Consider the following 23,626-nt stretch of genomic DNA (forward strand, 5'->3'; position numbering starts at 1 on the left):
CTGTTTGTTTGATTAAAATTATACCAATTTGCCGCCGTCATCCAAAAAAAAAATGTCGTACCGGAATACCTTTGCCCCCTCCTGCTCCCAGGTTAAAATTTGACCACCTGTCAGCGTTGGATTTCTGTTGACTCGTATAATAAACAATGTCGTAACGACATGCAGACAGTTTTATGCCTGGCCCATTTCTGCAAGCATGAAACGGCTAGGACTGGGACATCTTTCTTGCGACCGAACACGAGTGTGATAGACCTGTGATGTGTGAACAAGGTGAAGTGACGTGCAAAAAGATAGTGATGCAACTTTACAGCTCCAAAAATGATGGCGCGACCCTCCCTCTCAATCTGAGAAGTTATTTTTGGCTTGTGATCGGAAGTTACTGCCCCTCATCCAAATGTGTATTAACAGCCAATGAAATGGGCAAATTTTGGTCACGGTGAACCAAAACACCTGGTGCCATCTGTTTCTGTTTAACTTCCGCAAATGCACTCTCATATCACTCGTCCTGCTTCTATTTGGAGGCCATTTTTGAGATGCTGTCAGTAGGTCAATGTAGTCATTCATGTCAGGCATGAACTTGTGATTATAATTTCACCCTCACCAGTAAACACCAACTGTTTAACGTTCTGTGGTGGAGAGGCTTTCAGAATGTCTTGCAAATTGGACTTTGAGGGATGAATACCTTCTGCATCCACCACAAACCCCAAATACTCAAATGAGGGCTTCATGAAAAAACACCTGGATTTCTGAACCTTCAAACCAAAATGGACCAATCTTTTGAGCACAGCTTCGCATTCCTCAAATGTTCATCATTATCCCGACCAGTGATCCGTATATCATCAACGTGGCAACCAACTTCCAAACCTTGCAAAAAAAATTCCATAAACTGCTGGAAAATTGTACGTGTAGATACCACACCATAGGGAAACCTTGTTTCAGTCAAGAAAGAGATGAGTATTTATGACAACATAGTTTCTGACATTGTCCTCTGATAGGACCTGTTGATATGTTTGCGTCAAATCTATTTTGCGAATTTTTTTTTACCACCATTCTTCATTTGAGTCGGCGCATGCTGAGGCTGGGAATATATAGTTCGTTGCCTTGTAATTCCGACATAATCTGACTACACCAGAGGGTTTCATAACTGACATGATCGGTGTTGTCAATGTTCTCAATAATTCCCTCTTCCTGAAGCCTTGCCAGCTCCTCTTCAACCTTAATGTGGATAGCAAAGGAGACCTGCCATGGCTAGTACATTTTAGGCAATGTCCCCTCCTTCATCTTCAGTTCTTCACACCTTTAACTGTACTTAAGCCTGGTTCAAACACCTCTGGTTTGTTTCAAAACCTTTTCCAGTTTCTGCTGTTTGGGCAGTAATAGCTTTAATACTTCCCCAATTCAAATTGAACTCTGACAGCAAATCCCTTCCAAACAAAGCGGGGCCTGTCACCTTCACCATGTGTACAGCAGCACTGCTGTTTGTCCTTCATATTTGGCCTTCACCATTGGTTTATCACACACCTCCACCTGTTGGTGTACATTTCCAATTTTGCATCCACGGCTTGCAATGACATCTGCACGAACTTGTCCGAATACATTGTCTCCGATATTACTGACTAGGCTGCTCCCGTGTCCAGTTCCATGCGTTGATCCATTCCTTCAATCTATGTGTTTGCCAAACTTTCTGTTGCTCTGTTGGTTTTCACAGCATGAAGATGGGGAGTTCGTACTCGTCACCTATTTCACATACAGTGCCCATGTCAGTTGCAACTCCGACATAGTGGACCTTCGAGGTTATCCTCCGCTTCGGTTGTTACGGCTACACTGCAGCTCATTTTGTTGCCAGATTGGCATTTCCTGGCTAGATGCCCGACGTATTTTTTGTTTTTGCACTGTTATTGACCGTGGATGCAGGCATTTTTTTTATCACAATCCACCATCTCAGTTGTTTGGCATTCCGCCGCCTCTGTGAATGAATGAATGAATATGAATATGAATATTCATTCCACCGCCTCTGTACCGCATGTAATTTCCCTAGCCTTCTCATGTGTCAAGTCCTTATCCATCAGCAGCTTTGTAATCATGTTGCTTTTCAAACCCCACAGCTGCCTTGTCCTCAAGTGCTTCAAACATGAAATTCTTTAACTCACAATGTTCAGACAGTTTGTGCAGCTTGAGGATGTGTTCACACTTTTCCCCTCTACTTGAAAACTATTCTAAAACTGGTGGTCTTGTGCTGTCACTAACAGTTTCGGTGTGAGATGCTCTTTAACCAACTCGGTCAGTTGTTTGAGTGTCTTTGTGGAGAGACCTTTGGGTTGGGCGAGGGTTTTCATTGATTGATAGATATTTGACCCACACTCAGTTAGCAGGATGGATGGTTCTTTTTCTAATCCTCTGTGATGTCATTGGCCTTGAAATAGAACTCTAGTGAATCGGTATACTCTTTACAATCACCTCTTTTTCGAGTGAAGGCATATTGTAGGTGGATTTATCAAAGTACTCTTGGGGTTCTGTTTTTTTTCAGATTTCTAGGAAGGTTGCGGTGGTTTCAGAATGAATATTGCGATCAAAATTATCATTCTTGTTGCCACTGTTGTGTTCATCTCGACATGGAGTTCTTTCAATGTAACAAACTATTGCAATACCAGTATGTCTGATGCATACATTATCCGCACCCCAATGGAGTGAACCGCAGGTCAACCAGAAGTCACTAAATCCCCTCTCCTCCCTCCTCGTCTTGCCTTACAAGTATAGACTAATAGACGTCCCATATCAGACATCGTACATGCATTGCATGTACTACCTGTCTTCTACATTACTACTTCTACATGCTACAACAATCTCTTACATTGGGTGGAGATCTGCTTTGTCAGACTGTTACGGGGTCCTTCCCCCCCCCCCCCCCCCCCACCTTACCCCGGGTCTCGGTGGACCTCCGGACCCCAAGAGGGTCCCTGGCAGAAAGATGTTTTTATCCCTCACTGGATCCAGCAAATGAAAGTCGAGTCAAATGATGCAACCACACCCGGTTATAAGCAAACCATAATACAGTGAAACCTTGACTTACGAGTTTAATTCGTTCTGTGACCGAGCTCGTAACTCAATTTGCTCGTTTCTCAAATTAAATTTCCCCATTAAAATGCATTGAAATGCTATTAATCCGTTCCAGCCCCCAAAAAACCACACCAATTTTTTTTGTTACGTGTTTTTAAATAAGAAAAATGTACTTTATAAATAACAAATAATGTATAAACAAGCACGACCTCATATATATACTGTACATAATAAGCGGCGTTACGCGCGCTGCTTGTAAACAAGGAGGAAGCGGACAACGCGGTAATTTGTAAGTCTTTATTCAAGAGCTCACTGTAACACTGGCGTGCTCCGGGCTGCGCGCCCGGTGTATATCCTGAGGCCACGCCTACCCCTCGGCGGCGCGCCCACTCGGTGCGCGGAATGATGTCACCACGCCAGTGAGCTTCCGTGTCCGCCACAATGTAAAGAAATAAACTGGTTTTATTAAGTGTATTTACCTTGAAGATCAGACGAAGATGCTGGCGGAGGTGGAGGAGATGACTTTTGCCTTTTTCGCCACACTTTCCTCGCTTTCACTTGCAGGGCGTTTCAATAAAAACCTGTCCAACGAGGTTTGTTTCTTCCTCCCTTTCAAAATGTTTCGATCGTACTGCCTCGCCAAGTCGACAACACGCACACCTCGCTCATGTTTTTCGACGATTGCGTGTTTTATATCCAAGCACATCATCCTCTTCTTCTTCTCAGTACTGCCCTTGGCACTCAATTTCTTAGGACCCATGGTTAAAACTAAGAAATTTTCCAAAATAACCAAAATGCGAAAACAAAGCAGCAGCGATATACGGCAGAGATGCTTGCACGGCAAGATAACCACGTGACCGGAACCCACCTGGTGCCGGGTGGCGTAAGCTCGTAACTCAGATCTCGGCTCGCATCTCAAAGCAATAAACCGCCCGAGCGACGGCTCGTATCTCGGAAAACTCGTAAGTTGGTGCACTCGTAAGTCAAGGTTTCACTGTATATTATAAATCCCACACAAAGAGCCATACCGCAATGGGGCAAGCCATACAGCAATGGGGCAATCACACACAAAGAGCCAAACAGTAATGGGGCAATCACCCCTACTTTCAAATCCTACAATAATATCCTTATCAAGCCCCTCAACCCCACACTCACGGCACCTCCCCCAATGTCTCTGCTCCACTCCAAGGCAAAGTCCCAATGTCTCTTTGTGCTCCCGCGATCGGGGAGTCGAGGCCCGATGGTCAATTGAGGCGTCGATGAGCGCGATGACCCCGAGGTCGTGTGCTCAGCCCCCAGCAGCACAGCGGTGGAGGGGAACCTCACAAAGATTCGAATTGAGGCGTCGACGAGCGAGACGACCCCGAGGTCGTGTGCTCAGCCCCCAGCAACACAGCGGTGGAGAGGAACCTCACAAAGATTCGCTCCGATGTACACGTTGCGGTTCAACCCGCGAGCCTCCGTAGAATTTGCACGTGCCCCTCTGGCACCGCCGTTCCCGGCAATCCACCAGGGAATAATGCCCAGCCGACACGACGAAAGCCTGTTCCCTGCAGGGTGCTCGCGTGGCCAGAATGGCGGGCGGCTTTCGCTCCAACCCGGGTTCTCAAGGTCTGGATCCTCCGGAACCTTGCTGAGAGTACCCGGCGACACAGGCTCCCCGCACTCCGGCGATATTTCTTATCGACCGAACTCCCTTTTAAGGACGCAAGGTTCCCTCGCACTGTACGTCGAGCGCTCAGCCCAGAGCCTCCACCACCACGTCTTTCCGATCTCCTCCCACCTCCCTTTTCTTCGCTCCACATCTTCCGGTCTCGATCCGGATTTTTTCCACATTGCACCAGGAGCGCTTTTAAATCTTTTACTCGCAACAACCCGTTCCCTTAAGTCACTAAGCATAATATCTAGAATACTTCGAACCAACAGCAATACTCATAACCACAATCATTAGTCCGTAACACTTCCCCCCCTCAAGAAAGAAAGTTTGACCACCGCGAAAACTTTCTTTGCAGGCCAACTTGCCAACAAACCACCTATTGCCTCCTGATAGCACTTTTCCCCGGGAGGCCGAGTTAAGTATTCCCTACATGGACGCCTTTAGGAACGTGAAGTTCACGGTTGGACCACCTGTCACTGTAGCCACGTGAATAATGGTCTCCTTCTTGGCCGCTATCCTGATAGTCGTCCTTTCGGGAGCTGCCGTAACTCCGGGAGCCTCCATAGCAATATCGGCTGTGGCCACCACCAACACTACCGCCAAGTTGTCCTCTTCTGTAGCCCCCTCGATGCCGACGAAATGCCTTCCCTACTGTTATGGTCCGACCCTCCAACTCCTGGTTATTCAGATCCTTTTCTGCATTTCTGGCATCCTTTGAGTTTTCAAATGTGACAAAGCCAAACCCTCTTGACTTTTGGCTCTCCCTGTCTTTTATCAGCAGCACTTCCAAAAGCAGTCCATATTTGTTGAAGGTAGACTCCAGAACCTCTTCCTTTATTTTGAAGTTCAGTCCACCTACAAAAAGCTTGCCAACTTTGCCTCCATCCCTGACTGGTGTGGTGGTATTTCCCATATCGGACTTTTTCACAACCATCAGGTTAGTAGAAACTTGACCCCTGGCCAAATCATTCCCAACCACAACGGATACTCCCTCTACAGGAAGAGTGGCTTGTAACCCCACGGTGACCAGTCCTGACACCAAATCAGACTCTAGATTGATGGCATGAAGGGGAGCGCTAACCCAGCCACCGATCCCTTGTAACCGAACACTATCGCCAGTTGCTGTACTCTCCGACAATGGCAAAATGCCTTCAAGCATTAAGGATTGATGTGCTCCTGTGTCCCTCAATACCCTAACAGGTCTTGGGTTAGTCGCGTCTCCCTCCAGTGAGACAAACCCCTCATAAATAAATGGTTGGTAACTCTTCTGCGGGCGATTTCTCACGTTTGCCATCGCATTCGGAGTTGTACTAGTCGGACTCCGCTCCTGATTTTCCTTTCCCAAAGCATGACAGTGGGACATCAAGCACTTTTTGACATAAACCAGGACACAAGTAGGCACGGAGGAGAACCTCGTGGTCTGCCTCGAGGCCCGCGGAGGATACGTCTGCCTCGAAACCGTTGACTTCTGACCTCTAGAAGTCATGCTATCAGAGTGGTCTTCCTCTCGAGGCCGCCCCCATGAATTTTCGTTCTCCGCCCCTGCCGTACCATAGCTCCCCTGGCTAAGTCTAGGCGAGAAGTTCGGGTTGCGGAACCCCATCCTGTGGGTTAAGGCATAGTCATCTGCCATGGTCGCTGCCTCATACAACTTTGGTACTTTCCTTTCCTCCAGGTGTATTTTAATGTCCTCGTGGACACACTGTTGGAATTCCTCCACCAGGATCAATTGTCGCAATAGTTCGAAGTCTTCCCCAACTCCTTTCGAATCGCACCACCTATCAAACATGGTTTCTTTCAATCTGGCAAACTCCACATGGGTCTCACTCTCCCTCCTCCTGGCATTCCGGAATTTCTGCCGGTAAGCCTCCGGGACCAATTCATTGGCTTTGAGAATGTTTCTTCAATACCTCATAATCTGCACACTGGTCAATCGGTAAAGCCGAATAAATCTCTTGAGCTTTACCCACCAGAACACTTTGCACTAGTATGGACCAGTACTCCTCAGGCCATTTTAACTGTCGAGCCACTTTCTCAAAGTGTGGAAAGAACATGGCTACCTCCTTCTCATTGAAGGGTGGGACCAGCCTCACATGTCTGCCAACATAACATCCCAGGTGTTCTGACTAGGTGTCGACCCAGTCAGCAGGGATGGTACCTCTCCCCATTCTCTTATTAACTCCAGCTCCTTGACTTTAATTTCCTGCTGACGTGCCAATTCACGGTCCTTTAACTCCCTTTCGGCTCTTCTCTCCTCTGCTTCGAGGTCTCTTTCCACTCTCCTTTCCTCTGTTTTTTTTTTTTTTTGTCTTCTAACCTCTCCTGGAGTTCTTTCCAGTACTTTTAACCTTTCCTGGAGTTCTCTTTCCACTCTCCTTTCTTCTGCTTGTTTCTCTTCTAACCTTTCCTGGAGTTCTCGCTCCTGTGCTTTTTCCCTTTCCTGGCTCCGTAATTGCATCTCCAGTTTCCGGAGCTCCACATTTTCTTGTTCTTCTGGTAACCAATCCCAGGCTACCTCTTCCCATGCTTTTAATCCCACCATAGATTGTATCACCACTGTCTGCAACTCTGCCTTCCTCATATTAGTTCGGACCTCCAAGCTAAAATGTTTGGCCAATTTCCAGAGGTCCGATTTTACTAACGCTCTGAACTGTGCTTCACTCGGGGTCACCGTAAACTTCTCTGTGTCAAACGCCATAGTGACTACTGGTAACACCTGTTAACCTTCACCCAATAAATTTCTAACAAACAAAAACAAAAGTATATATATATATATATATATATATATATATATATATATATATATATATATATATATATATGTATATATATATATATATATTTGTTGTTGTTGTAGTTTGTTTTTGGAAAAAATTTGGGAATGTTGGAAAAAGTTCCAAACTTGGGAATTCTTTCCCGGACTAAATTTAGGAATTTTTTTAGCTCCCGGATGCAGACCCAATTGCGAGGCCACGAATATCAATTTGGACGAGCCCCCAATTTCTGTTACGGGGTCCCCCCCCCCCCCCCCCGCCTTACCCCTGGTCTCGGTGGACCTCCGGACCCCGAGAGGGTCCCCGGCAGAAAGATGTTTTTATCCCTCACTGGATCCAGCAAATGAAACAGTCGAGTCAAATGATGCAACCACACCCGGTTATAAGCAAACCATAATATATTATAAATCCCACACAAAGAGCCATACCGCAATGCGGAAAGCCATACAGCAATGGGGCAATCACACACAAAGAGCCATACAGCAATGGAGCAATCACCCCTACTTTCAAATCCTACGATAATATCCTTATCAAGCCCCTCAACCCCACACTCACAGCACCTCCCCCAATGTCTCTGCTCCACTCCAAGGCGAAGTCCCAATGTCTCTGTGCGCTCCCGCGATCAGGGAGTCGAGGCCCGATGGTCAATTGAGGCGTCGACGAGTGCGACGACCCCGAGGTCACGTGCTCAGCCCCCAGCAGCACAGCGGTGGAGAGGAACCTCACAAAGATTCGAATTGAGGCGTCGACGAGCGAGACGACCCCGAGGTCACGTGCTCAGCCCCCAGCAACACAGCGGTGGAGAGGAACCTCACAAAGATTCGCTCCGATGTACACGTTGCGGTTCAACCCGCGAGCCTCCGTAGAATTCGCACGTGCCCCTCTCTGGCACGGCCGTTCCCGGCAATCCACCAGGGAGTAATGCCCAGCCGACACGCCGAAAGCCTGTTCCCTGCAGGGTGCTCGCGTGGCCAGAATGGCGGGCGGCTTTCGCTCCAACCCGGGTTCTCAAGGTCTGGATCCTCCGGAACCTTGCTGAGAGTACCCGGCGACACAGGCTCCCCGCACTCCGGCGATATTTCTTATCGACTGAACTCCCTTTTAAGGACGCAAGGTTCCCTCGCACTGTACGTCGAGCGCTCGGCCCGGAGCCTCCACCACCACGTCTCTTTCCGATCTCCTCCCACCTCCCTTTTCTTCGCTCCACCTCTTCGGGTCTCGATCCGGATTTTTTCCACATTGCACCAGGAGCGCTTTTAAATATTTTACTCACAACAGCCCGTTCCCTTAAGTCACTAAGCATAATATCTAGAATACTTCGAACCAACAGCAATACTCATAACCACAATCCGTAACACAGACATTTGAACAATGTATGAGCTATTTCAAAAGTACCTTGATAATCCGATTAGGTGTATACCTGCTCACTAATAAAGATTGTTTGCCATTTGTAGTTGCCAAGGTAGAGAATTGTTTTGCTGGTAGCGAGACCGAGGCCCGGTTGCATTGTGTTTCATTCCGTTGCGTGCAGTCTATCCTGTAATACGGGACTTCCAAAGTAACATAAGAATGCTAAATGAGGCATTTTGCACGTGTGCTGTGCATGTTTCCAGCAAATCGGTTTGCCTCGCCAGGCACGTTTAACCTGCCATTTTTAGCGCAACATCTGTGATTCATGTGGTCTTTTGAACATAGTTTTCAGCATTTAGACGAAAGAGTGGCATTTTCAAGATGGTTAACCATAGATGTTCTTTTCCTGAATGCAAATCAGACTCACAGAAAAATACAGGGAAATAGGAGAAATATCTGTGGATGAGACTGAGGTGTTGATTTCATATCGTTTCATATTAATACAATTGGCAGCCGCACTAAAAATAAAACAAAACACACACACACACACACACACACACACACACACACACACACACACACACACACACACACACACACACACACACACACGCGCTTCAACTTTTAGCAATACTGTCGGACCCTGGCCTTCATGGAGGATTCGTTCCTGGAAAATGCCACAAATGTCGAATCCACAAATATGGGGGCATTTTTCATGGGAAAAGGGGCTTAGGTTCCCAGTGGTTCATGATTCTTTTCTTTTTTTTCTTCTTTTTTTTGTATCCAAGATCGAGGCTCGTGTAAGAGCTAACATCAATCACAAAAAAAAACGACACACAAAAAAGGGAGCGGGAGACAAGATGGGGAGAGAGAGGGAAGCACACAAGTACAACAGCAGAGAACAGGGACAACGGAAGATCTGTGGGAGGGAGAAGGCTTGGGGGGGAGGAGGCATGGGAAGGCGGGGGGGGGGGGGGGGGGGGGAGGGGGGGGTGGGGTGTGGTGGGAAAGTATAAAACATATGGACACTGCTGGAACTTCAGGAAAGAAAAAAGTCGGTATTTAAAAAAGAAAAAGTGGATTTGGGGTGAATTAACGGGGGTAGAAGAGATCAAGGTTTTGGGTGGGGGAAGAGGATTCATAAGGGAAAATCAAAACTCGTGAAAAACCGCAGAGATGGTGTGGGGAGTGGTGGGGATTGTAATTTTGGTGTGGAGTTCTTTGCAACGACTTCCGTGATTGCATGCAAATTTAGCACACATGATTGGGAGTGTTGGGCTAGCAAGCCTGGTGTTGGGCTAGCGGCTAGGGTGCAGGCTTAGGATCCTAGGATCCTGGGTTCGAATCCCGGTCAATCGCTGAATTAACGCCAGGGGGGTTGACTCAGCCTGTCATCCTTCCGAGGTTGGCAAATTGAGTACCAGTTCACTGGTAATTCCCTGCTTGTCGTTAAAGGCGGCAAAAAGGGTTGGCGTCAGGAAGGGCATCCGGCCGTAAAACATTGCTTCAAAAAGGGGACCGAAAAACAACAACAATCACAGTTCCCGAAAAAGGCCAACCCCCGCTTGCGGGGAAAAATGGCCTCTAAAGGTGGTTTTTTAATTTTTATTGGGAGTACAATAAGGGGGTGGGGGTAATTTTAGGGAGGGTTGTGTGGGGGAGAGGGGTATTGGGATCTCTATAATCTATATCGGGGTTTGGCTGTTCACATCCTTATGGGGTGCAGTGCCGCAGTGTTAAACTACCTCTTAGCTTATATGAAATAATGTATTAATTTGACAACATTCTTTGAAATAATGAGCACTGGGTATTTTACAATCAATGTATTGTCTCTAAATGATGTGCAACAGCATCTTTATAAAAAAAGTTATTATGAAGGTCGGTCACATGGTCATTGAGAAGGAAACTACCTCAGAATAAAATTCCGTTTAATAAAACTATTATTTTCACCTCGATCATGATGAGAACAATCCCCACCACTACCCATACCATCTTCACGACGCCATGATCATGATGATCATTTCACCTTTATCTCAGCCGATGAGCCGTCATCATACTATACACAAGTGTTACGTGGTCCTCCCGGTGACTACCTGGTCTCGGTGACCCCCGGACCGTGAGAGGAACTCCGCCAGAAAGATTTATTATGTATGCGCTTTCGTAACGCAATCAATATGAATTCCAACCAAGAAAAAACCCCACACCAAGGATCCGGAATAATCAAGGATATATTCCCCGAGCAATCAACAATCAGCAATCAATAGTACAAAGATGTAAACTCATCTACATTAACTCTAAGATGGCCATCTTATACATTCCTCATGTGAGCCCCACTCCCGACTCCCTCCGTGGTCAATGTCTCTCACAATGTCTCCGTACTCCTGTAGTTCGATCTCCGCACGTGGGCGGTTGAACGGACCCTTCCTGACGTGCTTTCACCGGGCACGTCCCGTACCGGGAACAACGGCTGCAGCGCGCACCTCCTGGCCAAGCAAAGCGGGTAATGTAAAGCAGGCAAAGCAACACGCGGCTTGCCCAGCGCACGCGGCCCAAGGTGCGACCCGTACGCGGCCTTGTAGACGGCGAGGCGAACTGTGCCAGCTGCTTGGTTCCGTGCACGAACCCACAGTGACTTGACGTGTCAAAGGGTAGTTACACGTCCCGGTAACTCCTCTCGCCAGACGGGCTTTGAAACGCCGATTCTCTTACGTTGCTCAATCGATACCGCTCGTGTCCGAGCTTGGTGAGGAAGAAGAAGAATCGTCGCGTCTCCAGGACCTCGTGTCTTTTCTTCTTCCGTTTCCGGTCTCCTTTTCCTCAGAAGGGCTCCTGACCCTTTAATCACAACAGCCTTTAATCGACTACACATTGATAAGCAAAGCCCTGAATAGTAATTCACATACATTCACATAAATATGTAACACAAGTAATAACCTCCGCCATCCAAAAATTATCTTTTTACCCCAGTCTGTCTATCTTTCTGTCTGTGTTCAGGATATCTCAAAAAGTTGATAATGCATTTGGACAAAACATTGTGTACAATGTGTGTGTGTGACGAGGTTGAATTGATTCGAATTTGGTGAAGATCAGGATTCGGATCGATACCTGAGAATTTTTAGCCGCGTCGCAGACGCTGGTCATAGAGTGCCCTCTGCTGTTGTTGTTGTTGTTCTTCTTGTTCTTGTTCTTGCAGAGAAGACAAAACCTCAAAGCTCCACCCATTCTGGGAACCATAGCTCCACCCATTCTGGGAGAGGCTTCATATAAACAAATATCCACCATTTTATTAACTCGCATAGCTTTGAGGCCTGTTTTGTAGGCCCGTGGTGTCTTGCTCTCTCACAGTTTTCTTTCAAATCAAATTCGATATATCATTTCATTTTTCACAGTCGCTAACATAGTTTTAGACTCGGTTGAAAAAAACGGGAAGAAAATCCGATGAAAGTTGCCCTTTATAGAACGAAATGAATTCTCAAAGGCCTGTAACTTCAAGTCCATTGAGATATATATATATATATTTTAAATCGCGGCATGGTCAGCCATACACCACCCGAAATAACAGACGGGAAAATGCCGAGATATATTAAAAATTCGTCCATTTGATGACAATCGTCACGATGAAATATTTAATTTATACGTCGTCACAATAATGTGGAGAGAGGAGCATAGCTTCGTTCACGTGTCGCCACATATGGGAAATTGCCGAGATATTTTTTTTTAAAATCGCGGCATGGTCAGTCATACACCGCCTGAAATAACAGATGGGAAAATGCCGAGATATATTAAAAATTCGTCGCCACACACGGGAAATTGCCGAGATATATTTTCACTTTGCACAAAAATAACATTAAGTAATCGAATCAATAGGAATGTCCTGTGCCTATAACATCGACGTTATAGGCACAGCTGCATCTAGGCATTGTGTAACATCGACGCGGCTTTTGTTTTAATTAAAACTTTTTGTACTTGTTTTGTTATTCTTCACCATTGAAATATCTATCGCGATATCTCATAAGTTATGGATGGATTCGGAAAAACCTTGGTGTAGGTTGGGTGTGTGACGAGGACAAATTGATTTGATTTTGGTGAAGATCTGGATCTGGATATGAGAATATTTTAATTTTCAAAGTGATTATTCACCATTATATTCATAAAGTTGTGGGAGACATAAGGTCGAGTTGGTTAGTTAACAAGAACAAGCCAATTCGAGATTTTGGTTCAGGTCTGAATCTGGATCCATCCGGCCTATAGGTGGGATACAAAACGTAACCTGTTCAGCCTGGCAGAGGTATGCTCTCTCCAGAGTGCCATTCTAGTTTTATTATGGATTAGTCATGGCTTAATTCAGCAAGCTGATGTCCTTGCTTGAAATTAAATTTTGTGTTTGTGACCTTGTTTAATTACTCTATTTCTCGTTTGGATCATAGTACATTGCCTTCCTTTTGACACAATGGTTGCAAAAAAAAAAAAAAAAAATTACTCATCATTTTGTAGCATACGGGTTGGTTTAAAACCGTTCGTGAGCTCAATGGTAAACTGTGCCCAAAATATTCTGTTTGTTTATTTGCCACAAGGCTCTATTTGGTTTGTTAATTAGCCTTGATAAGATTTGACCTACTTGGACAAGACTGCTGATTATAAAGGTTATCCCAGAACTTTTATTTGTGCCAAAGAGTTTGCTTGCTGGCCACATTTTCTGTACAGCTCATTAACAGCACAAAAAGTTGCGTAATGTGGCCTGAGTAAGCAATTGTGTAACTGTTTACTTTTATGTTTTTCATTAAAAAAAATTTTTTTAATGTCAAATAAATGATTTCGCAATGAATCGCAATAAATATAATAGATTTCTTTTTTTTTATTATGTGTTCGTGAAATTGTAATGAAACTAAAACGGCACTCAGTGGAAAGCATACCTCTGCCTGGTTGGCCATATCACTCAATGGTGAAGAATCACTTCAAAAAATTCTACTAGCTGGATCCGGATCTGGATCTTCACCAAAATTGAATCAATTCTTGTCACACACACACAACTTGTCCAACAAGTTTCGTCCAAATCCGTCCACAACTTTTTGAGATATCCTGCTATGTATCGTTTTTGGCCCGATCTCCCAATGGTGAAGAATCACTTAAAAAATTAAATAATTCTCATATTTGAATCCATATTCAGATCTTTACCAAAATCGAATCGAATCGTCCTTGTCAGACACCCAACCGGTCCACCAAGTTTCGTCCAAATCCGTCCACAACTTTTTGAGATGTTTTGTTCACAAACGGACAGACAGACAGGGGTGAAAACATAACCTCCATCCACCTTTGATGGCGGAGGTAATGAGATTGCTACATTTAACAAGATGGCCTTTAAGTATAAGTGAAATTGTTTAACGCCTGGGCCAAACTACAGGCCGGTTGTTAAATAATGTGAGTGCAGTGGAGCAAAAGAAGCTTAAGGAAAGTTTTCTGATGTTGGAATTTGTGAAATTATTTGCCACCCTGGCCATTGACTGATAAATGGGAGATGAGATGTAGCATACTCTGCAGTCTACACAGTGTTATTGCTGTCGAAGCGGTTTATTGGCAAGGGTTATACTGGGTGGTTTGCCATTGCCTTCCCAGCAGGGAAGGAATCTAATGTATTCAGGGTGCCAGGGATAGCTCACATGCTCTTCACGACGCCACCCATCTCTAACATCCACCAACGAATGCCGGTCGACAGGACACCCAGTTTAACGTCCATCCGAGGGTCGGCACACACATTGATGCCTCCCCCAGCCTATGAAACGCCAAGATGACAGTTTATAGTTGGGTCAAGATTCAAACCCAGACTATATAGCTCGGAGGGGAGTGTATATATCTCAAGGCTGTCCTGCCAGGCCTGGCCATAGACTACTGTGCATTTATTCATGTTGGTATGTTTCTTGACTTCCCATGGCTTTCTTTTGTTTACGTGTGCGTTTTGAAGACATTTCAATCTTTCTCAGTTTTGTCCTTTGTTTTAATGTTTTGCAGGCAGGGTCAAAAGTTTTGCAAATCCAGGTACTCTGCGGTACCAATCTTGCCAAAAAAGACATCTTTGGAGCAAGGCGAGTACTCTCTTTATCCTTGAATATCCTTCTGTCTTGTTGCTGAAGTTTTGTAGGTGTATTGCATCATGATTCTCAATCATGTGTGCCAGTACATGGCCTGAGCATAAATGCCGAATATGATGTGGATATTCGGATGCACAATGTGGTGGGCTAGTGCATGTTCTTTTATTTATTTATTCATTGGATTTCCTTTTTTCCTCAGTGACCCTTACGTGAAGATCACTCTGTATGATAACAACTTGTACCAGGCGATTGAAGCTCTGCACACAAAGACCATAAAGAGGGTTTGTCAATTATTTCCTATTTGTTTGCAATGGCATGTTTGTGCTTTATCATTGCATTTTCATTGCAAATGGATCCATTTTGAAATATTACAGCAAAATCTTCTGCATTTCTGATCCATTGAAAACAAGTACCACCATTTCCTTTCTTCTAATAATATCCCAGCAATAGCGGTTGTTTGTAAACCGGTGTTTCCACTTCTTAAGACCTCATGTTGCTACATGTCATCCAGAAAAGCTAGAGAGGATTCTTTGGATGGAGTATCTGTACTTTAACCATGAAGCTGCTCAGGATTTCTGCCCAGACCTTTCAGAGGGTGTGGGTCAACTTCTTGATCAGGGTGGCTAGAGGAAATATCAGCATCACACAGCCACTTCTAATTTAACATTAGCAAGGGCCATGTTTTTATCATCACAAAACTATGAAATGGCAAAAATGTGTCCATCTTGCCTTAAAATGTGTGTTTATGTACATAATTGAAAACGATGCCACCTCATTTTCACCATCACTCGAACGGCTTGAGAGCATGATGATCCTAAGATTACAATGATAGCCACTATATGAAGAAAAGCAATTTATATTGCAATAAAATAAAAGTTATTTGCATTTATATTAATCCTAGACACAACATGCGACTTTCAAAATGACATAATCCGCCCCAGAATGCTTGGTGGAGATGTGCAGAAACACCAAGAAACTTCCGAGTTTGGGGCGAAAGAAAGCATATCATGTGTCCGGGATGATGACTGTTACCTAAAATGACTCACCAAGCTCTAAAGTCTAAAGGAAGTCGAAAATACTTTGAAAAGTACCTAAGAAAAAGGGCTGTGCCTTTGCACAACAAAAGACGTGGAAAACTTTCTATGCTCGCCGAATGTGCGTTTGCTCATACTACAAAATCCTGACCATGTGGGTCGGTTCAAGGCCCGAGTGGAGGGATGTGTGTTGCACAAACTCCCTGACGGATCGCTACCAGTGAATGGACTGTGTATCTGGATTCGGTGTTTCTGAATACTGATGGGAAGGACATATCTGGGACTTGTGAATGTTCAGGGTAAGTTTAAAATAATGATATTTACTATTCATGTTGAGAGGGTTGGGGGAGCTGCAGGTGCTGCAAGGGTTGTAAATATATTGTTTGTTTGGTTCTGGCGCCACAAGAGAAATTGAACTAGATATTTGCATCTATTGCTAAAAGGAGAAGTGTGTGCATATGCGTATGCTTTCTAAATACACTGCCTCTGCTCGCTTGTACTACCAGGATACGGTAGGAAACCGGCACCTCTCATCCACGGATATTTCTTGTATTCCTATATTTCCGTGAGTCATATTTGCATTGAGCAACACAACCATCTTGGAATTGCCATTCTTTTGTTTAAAAGACAATTTGAATTTCGGTTCACTGTATTAACGGCAGGTTAAGTAATGGAAAGTTTCCTTTTCAGATAAATAAAAATGGTTTCCTTTTCAAACATATTTGCTGTAAAAGAGTATTTATTCACACACAAGATATAATTGATGCGATTATTTATTTATTTAATATTTACCAATAATTATAATTTTAAAAAATGATTTCTGTCATCAAACTTGTCCAATTCGGATGCAGATCACTTGCCTTTTAGCTTGGTTCCATTGTTGGCCTGATGATCTACTATCAGATGCATCAGTGTGCCACCCCACTCCGATGAATGTTGATCTGTGTTGTCCCATATATGAGCATTTAGTTGGTGAATATTAAATAAATAAATAGATGTTTCCTTACAAAGAACTTCAATGCAATAGACTATTAGGCTCATTAAGCCTGCACAATGGTTGCCTGGTGTTGGCTTAGCGGTTAAGGTGCCGGCTTGGGATCCTAGGATCCTGGGTTCGAATCCCGGTCGATCGCTGAATTAACCCCAGGGGGGTTGGTTCAGCCTGTCATCCTTCCGAGGTCGGCAAATTGAGTACCAGCTTGCTGGGAAGAATGATCACGGTGTGTACCCCGATTTAGAATAGGTACACAGTATCCCTGCGCATCGTAAGAGCGTGACCAAGGGTTGGCATCAGGAAGGGCATCCGGCCATAAAAACATTGCCACAAACAGGGAACCATGATTGTCATGGGGCCCGCAAGGCTAACCCCCGCTATAGCGGGGAAAATGGCCTTAAAACGATCATTCATTCATTCATTTCATTCAATGGTTACTATCCAATGGTTGTTTGTCCATACTCTATCCTCTTAAATGCTGGTGTGAAGCAAGGAACCGTCAAGTACCATTATTAAAGTTATTGGTATGATTGGGCCGCAGTTCGAACCGCCGACCTCCCAGACTCAGAATGGATGCTTTAACCATCCATTTTGTTACACTAATTATAGATTGCTTAGGGCCTTTTCCTGAAGAGTAACTGCATTATTCCCAGCATTCTGGCCATACTCGAAATTCCTGTCCTTGCATACCTGGTGAGGACACCATCAGTGCTACAGCCACGTTCCATAGCAATTATGCTACTTGCATCATGCGCTGCATACAAGAGAAGAAAATGTCAATGTATAGGGCATTAATATCCTCAACTCAGCATGTAAAGTGCTATCGTGGATATTTGTGACTTGCTGATTATGAATTGGCTAAGAAGGTCATTTTGAATTGAAGAGAAACTGCTCTCTGCGGAGGATGGCATGGGATGTTTGACGTCCACCAACTAATGCTGGTATATGGGACGCCGGGTTTAACGTCCATCCAAGGGAGGGCACACACGTTGATCAATCTTCCTGCTTGCAAAACACCAGTACGACAGTCCATAGCTGGGCCGACCATGGCCAACCCAGGATGACATTTTGTAGCTGGGTCGGGTTTCAAACCTATGCTAGGCAGCTCGGAGGTGAGTGTGCGTACCTACCTGCCTTGCGACTAGTTTAAGCGCATTATATTTTAACCATTATATAAAGAGGGAGCCTGGTGTTGGCTTAGCGGTTAGGGTGCTGGCGTGGGATCCTAGGATCCTGGGTTCGAATCCCGGTCGATCGTTGAATTAACACCAGGGGGGTTGACTCAGCCTGTTCATCCTTCCGAGGTCGGCAAATTGAGTACCAGTTCACTGGTAATTCCCTGTGTGTCGCAAGAGGCGACTAACAGGGTTGGTGGCAGGAAGGACATCCCGCCACAAAACATTGCTTCCAAAAGGGGAGCAAGGTGCCCAAAAAAGGCCGACCCCTACTCTGCAGAGGAAAATGGCCTCCAAAGGTGGTTCTTTATATAAAGTGAATGTAGGTGGAAGCGAACAAAAGTAATTTTGCAGTCGTGATATAAAATAATTATTTCCTGCCTCATTCTTTTTCCAATCATAACACTTTACACAATAGTGTAGAAGCATAGCAAACCTGTTGTGCATTTTGTGATACAAGCACCAAATTTGGCACAAATGTACATTAATATGTTGCGAACATTTTCAGATATTGGGCCACTTGAAATTCCGTAATTTATTTTTTCAAATTTTTTCAAATTTCGTAATTTCAAATTTTTCGGGTGACACCGTCACAATTTCGGTCTTCGAGGCCGGCCGATATAGTGGGGCGGCTTAGCCCAAATATTCAAAAGAATTGTGCATTTTGTGATACAAGCACCAAATTTGGCACAAATGTACATTAATATGTTGCGAACATTGTGTGGTCAGCAATGAAGACGAGAGTCTGAATTACATGTATGCAAAAGACCTTGTGAACCAGTGAAGCAAATACACGGGTAAGCATGAATTAAATCTAGGGCATGATATAATTTCCATGATGTTTACCTCTACACTCAATGGTGGAAGGAGGTAATGTTTTGATCCCAGCTTGTCTGTATGTCTGTTTGTCTGTTAGTCCACAAAATTCCAGACAAAGCTTGTAGTAGTGGTAGTTGTAGTGGTAGTGGTGATAACAGAAATTGTTATATAGAACTGAACTTATATTATTATTATATGCAGAAAATAACTTCATTTCTATATGCCCTGCAGTGGACAGGTTAATTGGTTTATGCACTGAAGGGGTCACCCTGGTGTGCACTGCTGTGTTCTGCCTCACTGAGTTGTTCAGGTATGATGTACTCAGCACAAGCTTCCGGTCGGCCCGGAGGTGGGGGTGCGGGGCCTGTCACGGAACGTCAAAACAAACGGCCTGCCGGGGCCGCCCAAAAGTCGGGCGTGAGGGGCGCGTCCACTAATGGAACGCCTCTCGCTTCCCAGATCGAGGGCCACGTGGTCAGGAGAACCTCGTCCCTTCCGGTCACACTTTGCCTATCGGCCGGCCTCGAAGACCGAAATTGTGACGGTGTCACCCGAAAAATTTGAAATTACGAAATTTGAAAAAATTTGAAAAAAAAAATTACGGAATTTCAAGTGGCCCAATATCTGAAAATGTTCGCAACATATTAATGTACATTTGTGCCAAATTTGGTGCTTGTATCACAAAATGCACAATTCTTTTGAATATTTGGGCTAAGCCGCCCCACTACAAGGAAGACCCTGGAGCTCTCTCTGCCTTTGATTTTTACTTGGTGTTTTGATGACCTGTCCTTAACCCGATGATTCGTTCTTGTTGCATCAGTTTGTTTTTCACAAGGGATAATGTGCAGTATCTTTGTGTCTCGAGAATATTTGCTCGTACATGCAGTTTTCCTCTGTAGTTAGGCAGCTTAGCAATTTTTGGGGGAACGACTTTACAAAAGTACCCTTTTTATTTTAGTGGTTCATTGGACCATATGCAATCGAATTAGGACCGGAGGCAAGACATATACAGTGCTTGACTTTTGCGCAAATACGACTCGCACAGCATAATATCGAGCAATACATTTATGCAAATAAATCATCAGCTATTGGAGTTAGACTAAAATCGTAAATACATAAATTGCTGGACAAATTACTTTGAACAACATGTTGTCTGTTCTAAAGCGATATTGTCATTACATCCTTGTAGTTGCGTACATGTTAGATATATGAGAGGTGCGCGAGTCACAAGTATAACACATTTGTATAAACACTCAGTATTATATTACTAATTATAATTACATGGAAGCGTAAGATTTATTATGCAGGCATGCATAAGTTTTACAAATATCACTGCATGTAATGAAATAAAAGTTAGCCTCCTTGTTGAAAATATATACATAATTGGTTTTTGTCCTTGGTTTTTGTCCAATAAAAAGGTGAAGAACACTGTATATTTCTTGCCTCCAGTCCTAAATCTATTGTACATGGTCTAATGGACCACCAAAATAAAAATGGCGCTTTTGTCAAGCCGTTCCCCATTTTCGATAAATATGCTGCTGAGCTGCCTGACTACTGCCACTCCAACATCACATGCATCTTTCAACTTGTTCCTGTTTCTGCTTTTTGACTCACCCCTTCCTCCCAACCTCAGACTTTGAACCCACACTGGCATGAAACTTTTCATCTCCGAGTAAGTATTATATTGTGGCAATGTTGTAGCAGCTATGTTTTTGTTTTCTGCCATTATCTCTAAAGCAGTTTATCAAGGTTTCGTTTTCTGCTTTGAAGATAAAGTTGCCTGATTTGTGAAACTTTATTATTATTATTATTTTTAAATAGTGAAATGTGAACTTAAATTAAAATAATTAAATAATAATAAACAGGTTTGAGACTCCTGCAATTCTGAAAAAATTACATTTTGTACACAGACGTTTAGTCGTTTACCTGGTTCAGTGAGTTTATTTCTCTAGTCCTGTTGATTGGGCTTTGCAAGACTGGCAACGGTGTTTAACAAAGAACTAGTCTTGCAAGTGAAGGCTGGTGTCTATCTGCATCGGCGGACAGTTAGACAAGTGGATTAAATCAACAGGACATTTAGGTATGCTGACGCTTTGGGCGTAACCCTTCAATAGAGCAAAATAGGATGAAGTGTTAATGCCCGAAACGTCAACTTCTTGCTTCCCATGGTGGTGAGCTTACGTCTATCAACATCGTGTTGATTTTATCCATTGGCAAAGATGCGCAATTTTTTATCTTCCTAAAAAAAAGTCCTGGGAGCTTCCCTTTCATAAAGAGAAGGTTGGGTAAGTGTTTGATGCCAAGCTATAGGCCAAGAGGTTGAACCTTTCTAAGATGCAACTTTAACTGCCAGCCGAAAAGACCGACTGGACAACCCTCCCATCTACTTTCTGAATAATCCTCTCCAAGAAGTTCTGTCACTCAAACTTTTGGGTCTCACTATCTGCCATGATCTTTCCTGGGAAAACCACATTTCAAATCTGGCCTCCAAAGCCAGTCGCCGACTGGGCATCCTCCGTCGTGCGAAGTCCTTCCTTGGCACACCTGGGCTCCTCACCACGTACAAGGCTTTCATCCGCAGCTCAATGGAATACTGCTCTCCCCTCTGGGCTGGTGCTCCTGCCTCACACCTAGCTCGTCTTCACGCTGTTGAAAGCAAAGCATTCAGAATCATTGGAATCTCCCGCGATGAAGCTAACTCCAAGGGCCTTTCACTCACTCACCGCAGGCAAGTTGGTGGTCTTTCCGTCTTCTACCGACTCCTCTCTGGCCTTGCCCCCCCCAGCTCTCTCTGGGCTCTGTCCCGCAAATATTCCTACAGGTCGCACAAGATCTGCCTGCAACCCTCTTATGGTTAAACTGCCAAAATCAAGACTCTCTGCTCACCTTCGCTCCTTCATTCCTCTTTTCTCCCGCCTCTGGAACAAACTCCCTCACTCTCTTCAATCCCACTCCACCCTCCACGTCTTTAAAACAGCTGTTCACCACCATCTCTTATCTTCCCCCATCCAAAACCTTGATCTTTTCTATCCCCGATAATTTCACCCCAATTCCACTTTTTGAAATACCAACTTCTGACCTGGAAGTCCTTGGTGTCCTTGTGTTTTATACTTCTCCCACCCCCCACCCCCCCCCCCCCCACCCCTTCCCACGCCCCCATCCCTTCCCACGCCTCCTCCCCCCGAGCCCTCTCCCTCCCAAACATCTCCCTGCTCTCAAATGTTGTGTGCTCTCAAGTGTTTGTGTGCTTCCCATTCTCTTGTCTTCCGCTCCCTCTTTTTATATATTTTGTTTGTCTGGTTGATTTGTTTGTGAAGTAAATGTCAGCTCTTTCACGAGCCTCGATTTAGTATACAAAAAAAAGAAAAAAAACAAAAAAAAAAAACTCACTTGACCGTCGTGGGGGTGGGAGGTGGGGCAATACAAGGGTTACCTTCAACCTCTCACCCCACCATTCCAGCTCCGATCATTTGAACTGGTCAAAAAGATCCTCTCTGCAATTTGCTTTTACTGACGGAACTGCTAAATAATTGAAATGATGTCTTTCGGTAGCTTTTCAACAATCTACAAGATGACTTCATGGAGTGAAATTGATTGTGTATGTGAGCGTTGAAACTGTTGACATATGTCACAGTTTTGGCATCGAGCTATAACACCAATACTTACACTTCACACTCACTTGGTGCTACTAACCCCCGCCGCATGGTTGACGTGTCCTGCTTCATCTCGTCTCTTTTGCAGGTTAATCCTCAAAGCCACAGAGTTCTTTTTGAGGTGTTTGATGAAAATCGGTTGGTACGTATTCTTGTGCTGCTGCAAATACCAATGATAAAGTTTGACATTAAATGTTTTGTTAAACATGTAGAATTGTTTGCAGTTCTTTAATATAAATACCTCACTCACCCTGCACATTGACTGCTGATTTGTCCCTTTGCTTTCTTGAAGTGCTGTGGTGGAGAATAGTTTTTGGTTTCGGTTGTTTTGCAGACTCGTGATGACTTTCTTGGGCAAATTGACATTTCGTTGCTGAACCTGCCAGTAAGTTTCCACTTTTAACCAACCCAAACCTATTTGTATGGTGATGAGTGATGACATGTGATGGTGTCGTTATCCCAAAGCTTTTTGAAAAAGAAACGGAAGGGATATTGTAATTGACTTTGTTTGTGTGTCTCTGTTTGTATGTCTCTGTTTGTATGTCTCTGTTTGTATGTCTCTGTTTGTATGTCTCTGTTTGTATGTCCCTGTTTGTATGGCTACGTCTGTCTCTGTTTGTCTGTCTGTTTGTCTGTCTCTGTTTGTCTGTCTCCCTGTTTGTCTGTCTCCCTGTTTGTCTGTCTCCCTGTTTGTCTGTCTCCCTGTTTGTCTGTCTCCCTGTTTGTCTGTCTCCCTGTTTGTCTGTCTCCATGTCTGTCTGTCTCCATGTCTGTCTGTCTCCGTGTCTGTCTGTCTCCGTGTCTGTCTGTCTCCGTGTCTGTCTGTCTCCGTGTCTGTCTGTCTCCGTGTCTGTCTGTCTCCGTGTCTGTCTGTCTCCGTGTCTGTCTGTCTCCGTGTCTGTCTGTCTCCGTGTCTGTCTGTCTCCGTGTCTGTCTGTCTCCGTGTCTGTCTGTCTCCGTGTCTGTCTGTCTCCGTGTCTGTCTGTCTCCGTGTCTGTCTGTCTCCGTGTCTGTCTGTCTCCGTGTC

At 44.5% G+C, this 23,626-nt stretch overlaps 1 protein-coding gene across 1 annotated transcript in view; it reads left to right on the forward strand.

The window, feature by feature from the left end:
* LOC137420755 (E3 ubiquitin-protein ligase NEDD4-like) overlaps nt 1-23,626 on the forward strand; it is a 144,264-nt gene that overhangs the window by 10,359 nt on the left and 110,279 nt on the right. The window contains exons 2-6 of the mRNA XM_078772343.1: nt 14,845-14,918; nt 15,124-15,205; nt 20,580-20,618; nt 22,688-22,741; nt 22,934-22,984. Of these exons, the coding sequence (XP_078628469.1) occupies nt 14,845-14,918; nt 15,124-15,205; nt 20,580-20,618; nt 22,688-22,741; nt 22,934-22,984 (300 nt within the window). The remainder of the gene's footprint in view (nt 1-14,844; nt 14,919-15,123; nt 15,206-20,579; nt 20,619-22,687; nt 22,742-22,933; nt 22,985-23,626) is intronic.

Source organism: Myxine glutinosa, chromosome 2 (genome assembly GCF_964187855.1).
Source record: "Myxine glutinosa chromosome 2, kmMyxGlut1.1, whole genome shotgun sequence".
NCBI lineage: Eukaryota > Metazoa > Chordata > Myxini > Myxiniformes > Myxinidae > Myxine > Myxine glutinosa.